Source organism: Bubalus bubalis, chromosome 6 (genome assembly GCF_019923935.1).
Source record: "Bubalus bubalis isolate 160015118507 breed Murrah chromosome 6, NDDB_SH_1, whole genome shotgun sequence".
Lineage (NCBI taxonomy): Eukaryota > Metazoa > Chordata > Mammalia > Artiodactyla > Bovidae > Bubalus > Bubalus bubalis.
This window is the reverse complement of record NC_059162.1, coordinates 19720563-19733850: the sequence shown is the minus strand read 5'-3', so window position 1 is coordinate 19733850 and position 13288 is coordinate 19720563. Positions and strand designations below refer to the sequence as shown.

Here is a 13288-nt window from a genome sequence, read left to right as displayed (position 1 = left end):
AAAACTCATTCACAAATACTTTTTGCTCCCAACCCTGGATTGGACACCAGACAAAAGGGATCTTTCTATTTTATTAGATTAAAAAACACAAACCTGTAGGAACTAGGGGGAAAGATGTGAAAGAAATACAGAGAAGAGCTGGGCAAAGATCACCAATGACAAAGGGAAGAAGCAGGAGCTTCTTAAGAGCCCCAACTTAAGAACCTTAAGTTAGGACAGGAAAGAGGTTTCTAAGGACCAGACATCCCTTCATTTGATGACAATTTTCTGGCGCAAGGCTCGGGGCCCAGAGCCAGGGAGGGGCTCAGGAGGTGGTGGGCCAGGGCCTAGGGCTGAGGCGGTGGGCGGCAGTCCGTGGGCAGTGATGTACTTCTTGTAGGCCTCACGGATGATCTTGAAGGCTCGAGCAGTGGCGTAGGGGATGTCTGTAACAGGGTCCCGATATAGGGCTGGCCGATGGGTCACCGGGCAGACCTCCCGAACGGGGATCTTTGGGGGCCGCCCTTGAGGAAACCATTCCTCAAATGTGGCATCGTCACTAAAAGTGATGAAGGTACGTGAGCAGCGAGCAGGAGGGATGACGGGTCCAGTCCCAGCACGGGCAGTCAATGCAGAAGCCATGGGAGCGGGATCAAGTCTGAGGCAAAAGACAGAGAAAAACACAAAGAGCTGAGAGGTGAAGACAACAGATAAAGAAAGAGATCAGAGAACTGAAGAAAGAGGAGTCGGCAGTGGATGGCAACAGTCCGAGAGAATCTATTAAGTGACAGACAGGACAAACAAAGCAGGGCTGGATGGAAAAACAGAAGAGAGGGACTATAAGAAAAATCGGAGCTGATGGGAAAAGGATCTGAAAGATACCCAAGTGTTAGGAGAACTGTGTGAGGAGAGCAAGTGAAATGGGGCTGAGGGAACACAAGCTGAATTCAGAAGGGAGACATTGTACTCTCTTCCCTGAGATTCACTCACTCACCCTTCTACGTCGACATTCTCTTCTTTAGGGCCTGGCTCCCCAACCAGTGGCACGGTCACCGAATGGTAGGTGATTATGGGCCCAGGGCACTTCCGCTTCTTGTGGACCTGCTTCTTTTTGTCAGCCTCGAGCCGCTCATATGTCTCTTCAGGAAGGAACGAGTGCATGGGTCAGTTCCCCACTTCCCAAACCCCAGTCCTGTCCTATAGTCTCTTAATTACCCTCCTGGCTGTCTAGTCACTGCTCACCCAAGCCAATTAACAAAGTCCTCTAAAGCCCTCAAGCATCACCCATTTCATAAGCTTTCTGCTTGCCCCTCTTGACATACACCCTGCTCATCATTTCTTAGATTCACTCGATTCCTCACTGGCTCAGAACAGTAGGACTTCAGAGCTGGAAGGGATCCTTTGGCGAGGAAAATGCTCATTTCCTCTAACCCCTTGTTACTGTTCTGTCAACTTGCTCCTATCTATCTAAGGCAGCACACTGCCTCTTTAGGATTCCCTAGTGATTAGAGTTCTTTCCTACTTAAAAATTATTTATTTGTTTACTGAGTTATTTGTTTTTGGCTGCGCTGGATCTTCGTTGATGCATGGACTTTCCTCTAGTTGCAGCGAGTGTGGGCTACTCTCCATTTGCGCTGTGTGGGCATCACATTGTGGTGGCTTCTGGTGTTGTGGAGCACTGGGTCTAGGCACAAGAGCTTCAGTAGTTGTGGCTCCTGGGCTCAGTAGTGTGGCTCCTGGGCTCTGGAGCACAGGCTCAGTAGTTGTGGTGCACAGGCTTAGTTGCTCTGCAGCATTTAGGATCTTCCCGGACCAGGGATTGAACCCATGTCTCCTGCATTGCCAGGTGGATTCTTTACCACTGAGCCACCAGGGAAGCCCCCTTCTTTCCCACTGTGAGCTGAAATATACTTCCTGTTGATACTGTTTCACCTTCTAAGGCCAAAAGGAACATAAATCTAACCTGTCTTCCACTTGACAGTCCTTTAAATAGTTGAAATTAGTGCTCATCTCTCTTCAGGCTGATCACAGTGCCCCTTCTACTGAACCATTCCTCATACAACATGGTTCTGAGTCACTGCCTCCTTTGCCACCTGTGCCAAAAACACCCTTCTGTTCCTGTACTTACCATGATCTATGGCAGAGGCTGCAAGATAGCAGCCCCTTTATGTGTCCTGCTTGATTTGCATAGTGTTTTAAAGAAAAATCTGAATTAGTTGCTGACATTTAAAAGTCAGGAAATTACATTCAAATACAGAGGTTTCTGGTCCCTTTTGAAAAACTAAGAAGAAAATCTGGCAACTTTGTACCTGCATTCTCACAGGGCAACAGTGAGCTGAGCTGAGTGACCGCTCCTTCATTCAGGCCCTCCTCTCTAGTTCCCTAGTCACCCTGCCTGGACCAGGTGACACCGCTCTGTGGCAGCTCATTGTTGGTGCACACGTCTCTCAAGGGCAGTGACTGTGACTCATATTACCTACACATCATGAGGGCCATGCAGCATTCCACACATTACAGGAGTTCAATAAAGATTTGTTAATGTGTACACAGATCGAATATTCCTGGTCCCTCTGTCCCCCTTAAATGTGGGTACTCTGAACACAATTCTCCAGGGCAAGGGTCCCCAACCTCTGGGCCGAGGACTGATACCTTCTGTCAAATCAGTAGCAACATTAGATTAGAAATGAAGTGCACAATAAATGTAATGCGCTCGAATCATCCTGAAACATACCCCTCACCCTGGGTTCATGGAAAAATTATCTTCCACAAAATTGGTCTTTGATGCCAAAAAGGTTGGGGACCACTGCTCTAGATAAAGTATGACCAGAAGAGTCCTTTGGATACCTACTCCCCTGACCCCTTCATCGCGCACCCCACCCCCCGCCAGTGATTTAATCTCTTTTACACTTGAATTCCAGATGGTAATATTGCTTTCCCTCGAGCCAACCTTTCAACTCTTCTCTCAACACTTTCCTGTACCCTCTGTAACCTCTGCTCTATAATCAGCCAACTCATCTATTTCGTCAGGTTTCTCACTCAGCACACCTTCCAAAACTTGCCTTACAGGAAACCTGTCATCCTTAGAGGCCACTACTCCCTGCAGCCCTCTGGTGGAGGCTGCTTATTCTCCCATACCTCGGGCAGGATGTGCCTGTGTCCTGTGGAGCCCCACGCTTCAGCTCTCTTTGCTCCATTACCCTAGATACCTCTGTTCTTCTAGTTCTTCAGTACTTCAAGTACCTGAAAATCTCTGCATTCTATAACTCCTTCCAGCCTTCCTTTTATCTTCATCAGTCATTCTCTTATCAATCTAAACTCCTTCGCCCAGACCTGGAACGAAGAGCAGTACTGGAAAAAAGTTACACAACAGGTAGAATGCAACCGCCAGAAATTCATATTCCCAAACTTCAGAAGACCTGCCAACACCAGCAGATGATCCTATCTCCACAACAATTTCAGTCTTCACTCTCCAGCTTCCAACTCTATCCCCAACACCTGACAAATGATAGTCCCTAAAAAACATCAGATGAGAACCATTATACTGGCCTGCTCTGAATTTACAACCCTATAGCTATGAGCCACCCTTACTTCCTCCCTCTTAACTTAGGCCAACTCTTCTACCCGTGCCCTAGCTCCCACCCTTACTCCCACTTCTCCAAAACCCTACACTATTAATGATCCTTTCTTTTCTGTCTTAAAATTCTTTCTGTTGCATCTCACCAAAAATACATACTCTCCAATCTTTGAATAAAAGAGAACAAGGACAAACCCTGTCTTGACCCCAGACCCCCTACTGTTCCTCTCCTACCCTTCATGGCCAAATTTTAAAGGTTTGGCTTCCCAACAACTTCCCAATGGCTTGCTCCCCCAAAAGTGCTCCCTAAGGTCATTTCTGACCCCCATGTCACCAAAATCAACGGACACTTCTCAGTTCTCTTCACTGGCATCTCAGCAAGACTGAGCAGCTACTGCCCCAAAACATTCTCTTTCCTTAGAGTTCTTAAGACAAACTTTCCTGGCTTTCCCACTCTCTGGCCTTCCCTCAGATCCTTTCCTGAGCTCCTCCTCTTGTAGAAGACCATTACTTTTTAGTGTCTGCAGGACCTTCTTGAGCCTCTGCCTACCCTTCTTGCTCTATGTTTTCTCCCTGAGTGATCTCATCCACTCCAGTGTCAATTACCATCCACATTCAAAAACTTCCAAATTTGTATTTCTAGCCCAGATATCTTGTTCAAACACCAGATTTGTGTGTTTATCTGATTTCTCAGCACTCATGAACTGCTCACAGACATCTCAAATCCAACATGTTCAAAAATGAACTTATAATTTTTTTCTCCTGCCAAACATGCCCCACCAGGATCTCCTATGTCAGAAGCCTGGGAATCACTCTCTTTACAGTGGCCTGAAACCATCAATGTAGTCAAAGGATGCAGTTTATAATTATAGTGACATCAAGTGACCTCATTATTTGTGATATTTCGCAGCCATTTATATGTTTTAAGAGATAACCACTGTTTTAAAGCACGGCATTGCCATTATACAGATAAAGGGTATATTTCCCATTTTAAAGCCAATATAATAATAATTTTTTTTTAAAGTCATGACAGCTGGACTTCCCTGTTGGTCCAGTGGTTAAGAATCTGCCTGCAAGCACTATTTACAATAACTAGGACATGGAAGTAACCTAGATGTCCAACAACAGATGAACGGATAAGGAAGCTGTGGTACATATATACAATGAAATATTACTCAGCCATAAAAAGGAACTAGTTTGAGTCAACGCTAATGAGATGAGTGAACCTAGAGCCTATTACACAGAGTGAAGTCAGCCAGAAAGAGAAAAATAAATATCGTATATTAACACATGCATATAGAAACTAGAAAGTAGTACTGATGAACCTATTTTCAGGGCAGCAATAGAGATGCAGACATAGAGAACAGACTTATGGACATGGGGGTGGTAAGAAGGAGAGGGTGGGATGAATGGAGAAAGTAGCATGGAAACATATACACTACCACTGCTGCGGCTGCGAAGTCGCTTCAGTCGTGTCCGACTCTGTGCAACCCCATAGACGGCAGCCCACCAGGCTTCCCCGTCCCTGGGATTCTCCAGGCAAGAACGCTGGAGTGGGTTGCCATTTCCTTCTCCAGTACCATATGTAAAATAGATAACCAGTGGGAATTTGCTGTATGATTCAGGGAACTCAAACTGGGGCTCTGTGACAACCTCGAAGGGTGGGATGGGGTGGGAGGGAGGCTCAAGAGGAAGGGGACATATATATACCTACGGCTGATCCATGGTGATGTATGACAGAAACCAATACAACACTGTAATTATCATTCAATTAAAAACACATAAATAAAGAATCTGCTCTGTCGAGGCAGAGAACAGTAGTTCGATCCTGGTCCAGGAAGATTCCCTATGCCATGGAGCAACTAAGCCCATGCACCACAGATACTGAGCCCTCATGCCCTAGAGCCTGTGTTCCACACAAGAAGCCACCCTACAACAATGAAGAAGAAACTCTGCTCTCAGCAATGAGACAGAGCCTGAGGGCAGAATGAAGACCCACCACAGCCAAATAGAAATATTTTTTTAAAAGTCACAACAATACACCCTGAAAATGTTGAAAATTAATTAAATCTTTTGTGGTCTTTTGGAGTGAAAGTGAAAGGCACTCAGTCATGTCCAATTCTTTGTGACTGCATGGACCACACAGTCCATGGAACTCTCCAGGCCAGAATACTGGAGCGGGCAGCCTTTCCCTTCTCCAGGGGATCTTCCCAACCCAGGGATCAAACCCAGGTCTCCCACATTGCAGGTGGATTCTTTACCAGCTGAGCCACCAGGGATGCCCAAGAATACTGGAGTGGGTAGCCTATCCCTTCTCCAGCAGATATTCCCAACACAGGAATCGAACCCAGGTTTCCTGCACTGCAGGCAGATTCTTTACCAACTGAGCTATCAGGGAAGCCCCAAAGATGTGCTTCACTGACCGGGAATAGAACCCAGGCAAGGCAGTGAGACTGCTGAGTCCTAACCACTAGACCACCAAGGAACTTTCTGGAGTGAAGGTATCTACATTTCAAAACTACTGATACCATTAAACTAAAATAAGTTAAGTGAAAGTGAAGTCACTCAGTCGTGTCCAACTCTTTTCAACCCCATGGACTGTAGCCTACCAGGCTCCTCCGTCCAGGGGATTTTCCAGGCAAGAATACTGGAGTGGGTTGCCATTTCCTTCTCCAAGAGATCTTCCTGACCCAGGGATTTGAACCCAGGTCTCCCACATTGTAGGCAGACGCTTAACCGTCTGAGCTACCAAGGAAGTCCTAAGGATACCAAGGATACCATCAAACTAAAATGAGTTGGGTCCCAGATATTCTGGGTAAACAATCTTCCACATCACAGTAAAACTGTATTTGGGTTATGCACATTCAATTATATGTGTTTCATGAAAAAAAGATTCAGAGAGAGAGAAATAGCAAATCAAATACTGTAGGAGATTTCACCCGTTATTTTACTCAATGTACATATGGTCCAGAGTGAGCACATGATGCAGGGAGTGAAACCTGCTGCTCCCTCATTCATCTCTCATGATCTGAGAATGTTCACCGTCCCTTAAAGAAACGTACGCTTTTGTACTGTATGTTCCCATACAGGACTGTGTGCCCAACAGCACATAAACTGAAAAGACCTTACAGAATTTTTACCTTAAAGCAATGTATCTCATGAACAGACTGATTGTACTGAATTTCTAATTCTCATGATCATTAAAGTAGTATTATCATCTCATCACATTTTGTGAACAAGGAAAGAAAGATGCAAGCAGGTTGTAAGTAATTTGCCTGCAATCTTATAGCAAGTGAACAGCGGAGCTAGAATCTGAACTCCTTTCTGTACGATTCCTACTTTATACCAAAGCACTTTAATATAACTTGTTCTTCAGAGCCCTCATTACTGCCTACTTCCTTGCTCCTAATCACTTTCTCTCCCCGTATCTTTCATCTGATTTCTCTTGTCCCAAATCTCCATCTGTCCAATTCTTTGGGGCCTCTAGATCTAACTTTTTCTTGTGCTTCTCAGCCCCTCTACCCACTGTTCTCAAAACCAAAGACTGACCCAGTGAACGTAAGTTGAGCTCCTCTGTGATCTTGGCCTCCCTGAGCAGCTCCTCCTGGGTCAGTGGCCGCTCACAGTGGGGCCCCTTCCGTCGCCGTGACTGGCCCTGCCTCTCCTGTACCCGAAGGAATGTTTGTCGTGTGTGCTCAGCTGTAGACTGACGCATGGACTTCCGACCTGGGAAGGAAATCATAGAGGAAGAAATCTTTGAACTCATGTCTACCTTCTCTGAATTTAATTTTAAAGCTTTTTATTTGGAAATCATTTCAAACTTACGAAAAAGTTAAGAATAGTACAAAGAACACCCATGAATCTTTTGCCAAATCCTCTGTTAACATTTTGCCCTATTTGCAATCTGTGTGTGCGTATTTTCTGAATAATCTGAGAGTTAAGTTATGCACATCAACATCATAGCTCTCTTCCCTAAATACTCGGTGTATATTTCCTAATTAGAATTATTCCTACATGCTCATAGTAAAGTTATCAACTTCAGCAAACTTAATATGAATACAGTATTTTATCATACTACTTCATCTTTCTCTATTGACCCAAACATCCCCACTCACTGTCAGTGCCATCATCCTGTAGTTCTAATGGAAGCAGTGCCTTTTCTTCTCGGGTCTTCTGAGAGCTACCAGCTGGGGTGCTGACCTTTCGAGGCCTCAAGCTCTTGAGAGGCTCCTGGGAACAGAGTGAAATCAGATACCAGGGAAGAGAAGATATTGGGCGACAATGAAGACCTTAGGAAGAGAAAACCAGCACAGCAGGAAGTGGGATTGGTGTGGGGCATAATGGGACCTGATGAAAGGGAGAATACAAATTAAGGAAGTCCAAGAAAACCAGGCCTCCCCTGCACCTTATATGCTTTGGTGACTACTCGGCGCTTCCTTTTTGGCTCTTCTGCTTCTCCATCACTGGATGGTTCATCCCCTTCGTCGATGTCAAAGTCAGAGTCCACCTCATCCTCTGTGTCTGACTGGTCCCCTTGATACTCATCATCTCCTGATTCCTGAGGACATAGGGAGATGCGGTTCTCACTGGCAGCAGTTATTAATGCCCCTCTAGGAGGAACAGAATCCCTTTGCCTATTGATAAGGGCTGCCCCACTCTCCTTCCCAGCCTAGGCTTTCATTTTCCTCAGGCAAGAAGGGCTGATGGTCTTTGGCTCCAGCACCACCCTTTCCAATGTTAACTGACTGCCCTTTACCTGCAGCACACTGTGTTAAGTGCTGGGGTACAAAAGGATATGGTTTGGTCTCCACCTTCAGGGTCTCACAGTCAGGTATAGGAAAAGACATCATTATAAATGGAAGTTATAATACAGGGCAACATATAAACTACCAAATGGCAATAAAATGTTATAAGTGATCAGAGGAAGGCACACCTGCAATGGACTGATGGCCTGGAAAAGTCTAAATGTTAGACTTTATTCCTTTAGACCAAGGGTTGGCAAACTTTTTCTGCAAAGGACCAGATTAACAGAGATAGTGGGTTAGATTCAGCCAGCAGGTTGTAGTTTACTAAACTCTGCTTCAGACTTTAAAGAATGAAGAGGACTTGAGCCATGGTTTAAAATACTGCTAGTATTTAGACAGCCAAGAGGGAAGAGGGAATCCCAGGCAGAGCAAATGACAGGAACAAAGGTGCAGAAGCAAGAATGTGTACAGCATGTTTATGGAATAAGGATTTAGACCTAAGCAAAGCAGGTTTGTCTCTGGCAAGAAGTCTTCCTAGGTGACTGCCTTTCCTAGGAGACTTCCTAGGCTCCATCACAGCCTTCTTCCAACATTAACTGAATGCCCTATAGGGCTACAAGATTTGAAAAGAAGGTTGCATTCAATCTATGTGCTCGGTCGTGTCCAACTCTTTGTGACCCCATGGACTGAAGCTGGCCAGTTTCCTCTGCCCATGGAATTTTCCAGGCAAGAATACGAAAGTGGGTTGCCATTTCCTTCTCCAGGGATTCGATATACAGACAAATGTAAATGTCATGACTTACTGACATTTAACTTTTAAACTTATGATCTTAACTTGCAGGACAGTGATTCTCAATCCTCTCCCTCTTACTTGCTCCAGCACTGATAATCACCACTGAAGTAAGCCAAAGTTACTGAGAAATATGTCTCATTCCTCAGGTGAGGTGGGACAGAAAGAGTTGGGACAGAAAAAGAGTTGGGTCCTACTACCATGTATGAGCTCCCCTGGTGGCTCAGACGGTAAAGAATCCACCTGCAATGCGGGAGACCTGTGTTCGATCCCTGGGTTGGGAAGATCCCTTGGAGAAGGGAATGGCTACCCACTCTAATATTCTGGCCTGGAGAATTCCACAGACAGAGGAGCCTGGCAGGCTGTATAACGCATGTTGTCGCAAAGAGTCAGACACAACTGAGCAACTTTCACTTCACACCATGTATAATGGGAAGGCACTGAAGATTTGGGAGGAGAGGAAAACTACATACAAGGAGTGTTTCAGAAAGTTCTGGAGGTGGTGGGATGGACTGGAGTAGAAAACATGTAGTAGAGCCTAAGCCTGAGTTTGGGCTAAAACAGCAGCCACACAGGAAAAGAGAGAGAGAGAGAAAAAATGCTTGGGAGGAGGGGAGTTAATTGAGCAGGGCAGCACCTCAAACATGTGCCTTTCTCTTCAATCACTGATGAGACTGATGGGTTACTCTTGGTACACATGGTGCCAAGGCAAGCAAATAACACAGTTGACAAGCCAAGGCAGCCAGTATTCAGTCTTGTACTGGTGACCATCATTTCCTCCCAACTAACGTTTGTGAAAGACAGCCTGAGAACACATTAATCCCCTCAGCCCTGACCTGGTATTAAATCATATCACAGAGGGTAGTAGTTCAACTACATATTAGCTTAGTGCCCAACTGAAATGCTTTCACTAAGTTACGGATTTACTATCATTCCTTTGGCTTTTATCGAGGGTCATTAACAGACATGACTAGTTAAGAGAATGCTTTTACATCATCTACCAAACCCCTGCTATTTTATTTACAAGGATGTAATTCTCCTTAGGACTTAATGCTGAATAAGTATATCTCTCTTAAAGAACTTAAATGCTTCTTTCTTACAAAAAAAGAAATTCAGGATTTGGCTGCCAGGAAACTCACAGCTAAATTTAATATCAACTGTTATTACCATTTTAGCAGAGGCTCCTGGTACAATTACTTCTCATCTGTCTCTATTTTTACTGTTCCTACTTTTTGTTTATATCATAAGCCTTCTTAAATCCTTTTTGGAAGCATGAAGGGTACATATTAAATAACAACTCGTAAAATGACAGGAATAGGAAAATGGCCTTTGGAGGAGAGATGAGAAGGTTCTATTTTAAACTAATTGGTTATGGCTGTGTTAAGTAATGACTCCTAATCAGTCACCAAGTCCTGTGGATTCTAATTCCTTAGTTTCTCTTGACTCCTCCTGTTCATGTTTCTCTACTCTCACTGCCTCCTCCTACCATTTTCCTCATTATAGAGTGATCTTTCTAAAATACAAATCTGACCATGAAATAATCTTCTCAGTCCTCTGAATGAAGAATAAAACTTAACATGGGTCACAAAACCCTACAAGGATGGGCCCAGGCCTACTCCCTCTATTCTTCTCCTTCCTGGTTTGGAGTATGAGAGCAGCTGTGCAGGTCCCAGAGCAGGCTGTCAGTGCCTTTACATATTCCGCCCCGCCCTCTTCCAGGACTAACCTTCATTCTCTCCCTGCTTCCAGTCCTACTGCTCTCCATCGAGCCAAGGCTCACTTTTCAAACTGTCCTCAGCTTAAACATCACGTTTCCCAGGGATGCCCATCCCAAACAACTTTGTCTCCCAAGTGCTACCATAGCACCCTATGCTTAACACTTTTCTCCTTATCACACGATATTTTAACTGACTGTTAACTCAGCTAGGTCACCCACTGGAGTCTGGACAATGTAAGGATAAGGTGGTGTTTTTAATACTCTCTGTTTCCACAGCGCCTGTCACACTGCTTGGCTTGCTTTAGACACTTAACACATTTAAAGAATGGACAGATTCAATCAATACAAATTTAACAAGTGTCAACTCAATCCAGTCATTGGACTAGGCACTCGGATGTACACTGTTGAACAAAACAGACCATCTCTAACCTTACAGAACTTACAGTCTATTGGAAGGTATACACAAACAAAATATATCTAACTACAAACTGAAATATGTTCTATGAAGGACACATGGGGTCACTTTTCAGGACAGTCAAGAAACAGTTATCTAAGAAAACATTTACAACGATATTTGAAAGCTGAAAAAAAGGAGTTGGCTAAGTCCCTCTATCCTTTTTTCTGAGAGATTCTTTTCTACAGTTCAGGTGAATAACCAGGCAGTAGGTCAACGAATATACACCGCGTGACTAGGATGTGCCTGGCGTATGCTAGACGTCAGAAGCGCTGAGAGACGCAGTTAAGGAAACAGTAGTTTTCAGCCACAGTCTGGGGTCCTTCGGACAACTTCTCCATTCCTGACCCCTCCAACACCATTCAGGGTTCCCCCTGCTAGGACTCCAGTTTATCCCCCCATCTCGCCCACCCCATCTCCAGTACCAGCTACCAGCACTCCTCTCCCCCGCCCCCTTCTTTGTCCGAGGTTTCTCTCTCCGTCAGGACTCCTTTTAGCTTTATTCCCTCCCTCTTCCTGGGCCCGGCTCTTGCCTCAGTGAAACCCCCATAAGTCGTCTGGTAGAACTCATCTTCCTCTTCTGCTTCCAGAAGCCCAGAGAGCCGGTTCCCCGCGGTCTTCCGGGGGGCGCGGCCCCCAGCCAAACTCATAACGCCTATGGAGACTGCGCTGCCACCACCAAGCCCCTCACCCAGCGCCGTTCTCTAGGCTCGGCGCTCGATACCACTACCTGCGGGCGGACGGCGGAAGCCGGTCGTCTACAGACAGAAGTAGCAGAGCGTCGAGAAGTTCCCAGTACAGTCCCCTCAGTTCAGTTCAGTTCAGTTCAGTCGCGTCCGACTCTTTGTGACCCCATGGACTGCAGCACGCCAGGCTTCCCTGTCCATCACCAACTCCCGGAGCTTACTCAAATTCAGTTCCATTGAGTCACTGATGCCATCCAACCATCTCATCTTCTGCTGTCCCTTTCTCCCGCCTTTAATCATTCCCAGCATCAGGGTCTTTCAAATGAGTCAGTTCTTCTCATCAGATGGCCAAGGTATTCGAGTTTCAGCTTCAACATCAGTCCTTCCAATGAATATTCAGGACTGATTTCCTTTAGGATAGACTGGTTGGATCTCCTTGCAGTCCAAGGGACTCTCAAGAGTCTTCTCCAACACCACAATTCAAAGGCATCAATTCTTCCGCGCTCAGCTTTCTTTATAATTCAATTCTCACATCCATACGTGACTACGGGAAAAACCATAGCTTTGACTAGACGGAGATTTGTTGGTAAAATAATGTCTCTGGTTTTTAATACGCGGTCTAGGTTGGTCATAACTTTTCTTCCAAGGAGCAAGCGTCTTTTAATTTCATGGCCTTCTCAACTCTGCAGCCCCGCCCACTCCTGCGTTGAGGCCACCCCAGGCTCCCCGTCCCAGTAAGCAAGTTTATCGGGGCTGTGGAATGATAAGACACCAGGAGCCCTTTACCCCACGGACAGAATTTGGGAATCAATAAATTTTCATTTAGAAGAGGTCAGTTTCCCTCTGCTCCCGTACGATTTTCATTCCATTGTCAATAGAAACCTTTCTGTTATTGTTCAATCGCTAAGTCGTGTCGGGCCCTTAGACCCTATGGACTGCAGCACTCCAGGCTTCCCTGTCCTTCACTGCCTCCCAGAGTTTCCTCAGATTCATGTCCACTGAGTGGGTGATGCTATCTAACCATCTCATCCTCTCTCTGCCGCTCCCTTCTCCTTCTGCCCTCAGTCTTTCCCAGTATCAGGGTCTTTTCCAATCAGTTCACTCTTTGCATCAGGTGGCCGAAGTATTGGAGCTTCAGCTTCAGCATCAGTCCTTCCAAAGAATATTCAGGGTTAATTTCCTTTAGGACTGACTGGTTTGAGCTCCATGCAGTCAAAGGGACTCTCAAGAGTCTTCTCCAACACCACAGCTCAAAAGCATCAATTCTTCAGCACTCAGCCTTCTTTATGGTCCAACTCTCACAACTGCACATGACTACTGGAAAAACCATAGTTTTTTTTTTC

The 13288-nt window shown here is 45.4% G+C and overlaps 1 protein-coding gene across 1 annotated transcript; it reads right to left on the bottom strand.

Annotated features, from left to right (window-relative positions):
* Positions 1 to 53: 53 nt before the first annotated feature.
* VPS72 (vacuolar protein sorting 72 homolog) lies at positions 54 to 11987 on the bottom strand. Its single transcript, XM_006058162.3, has 6 exons — positions 11793 to 11987; positions 7959 to 8111; positions 7669 to 7783; positions 7103 to 7279; positions 974 to 1118; positions 54 to 637 (listed from the first exon to the last, which is right to left on the bottom strand). Exons 1-6 carry the CDS (start codon positions 11907 to 11909, stop codon positions 250 to 252), a joined length of 1095 nt encoding a protein of 364 aa, XP_006058224.1. The 5' UTR covers positions 11910 to 11987; the 3' UTR covers positions 54 to 249.
* Between the last annotated feature and the right edge of the window lie 1301 nt (positions 11988 to 13288).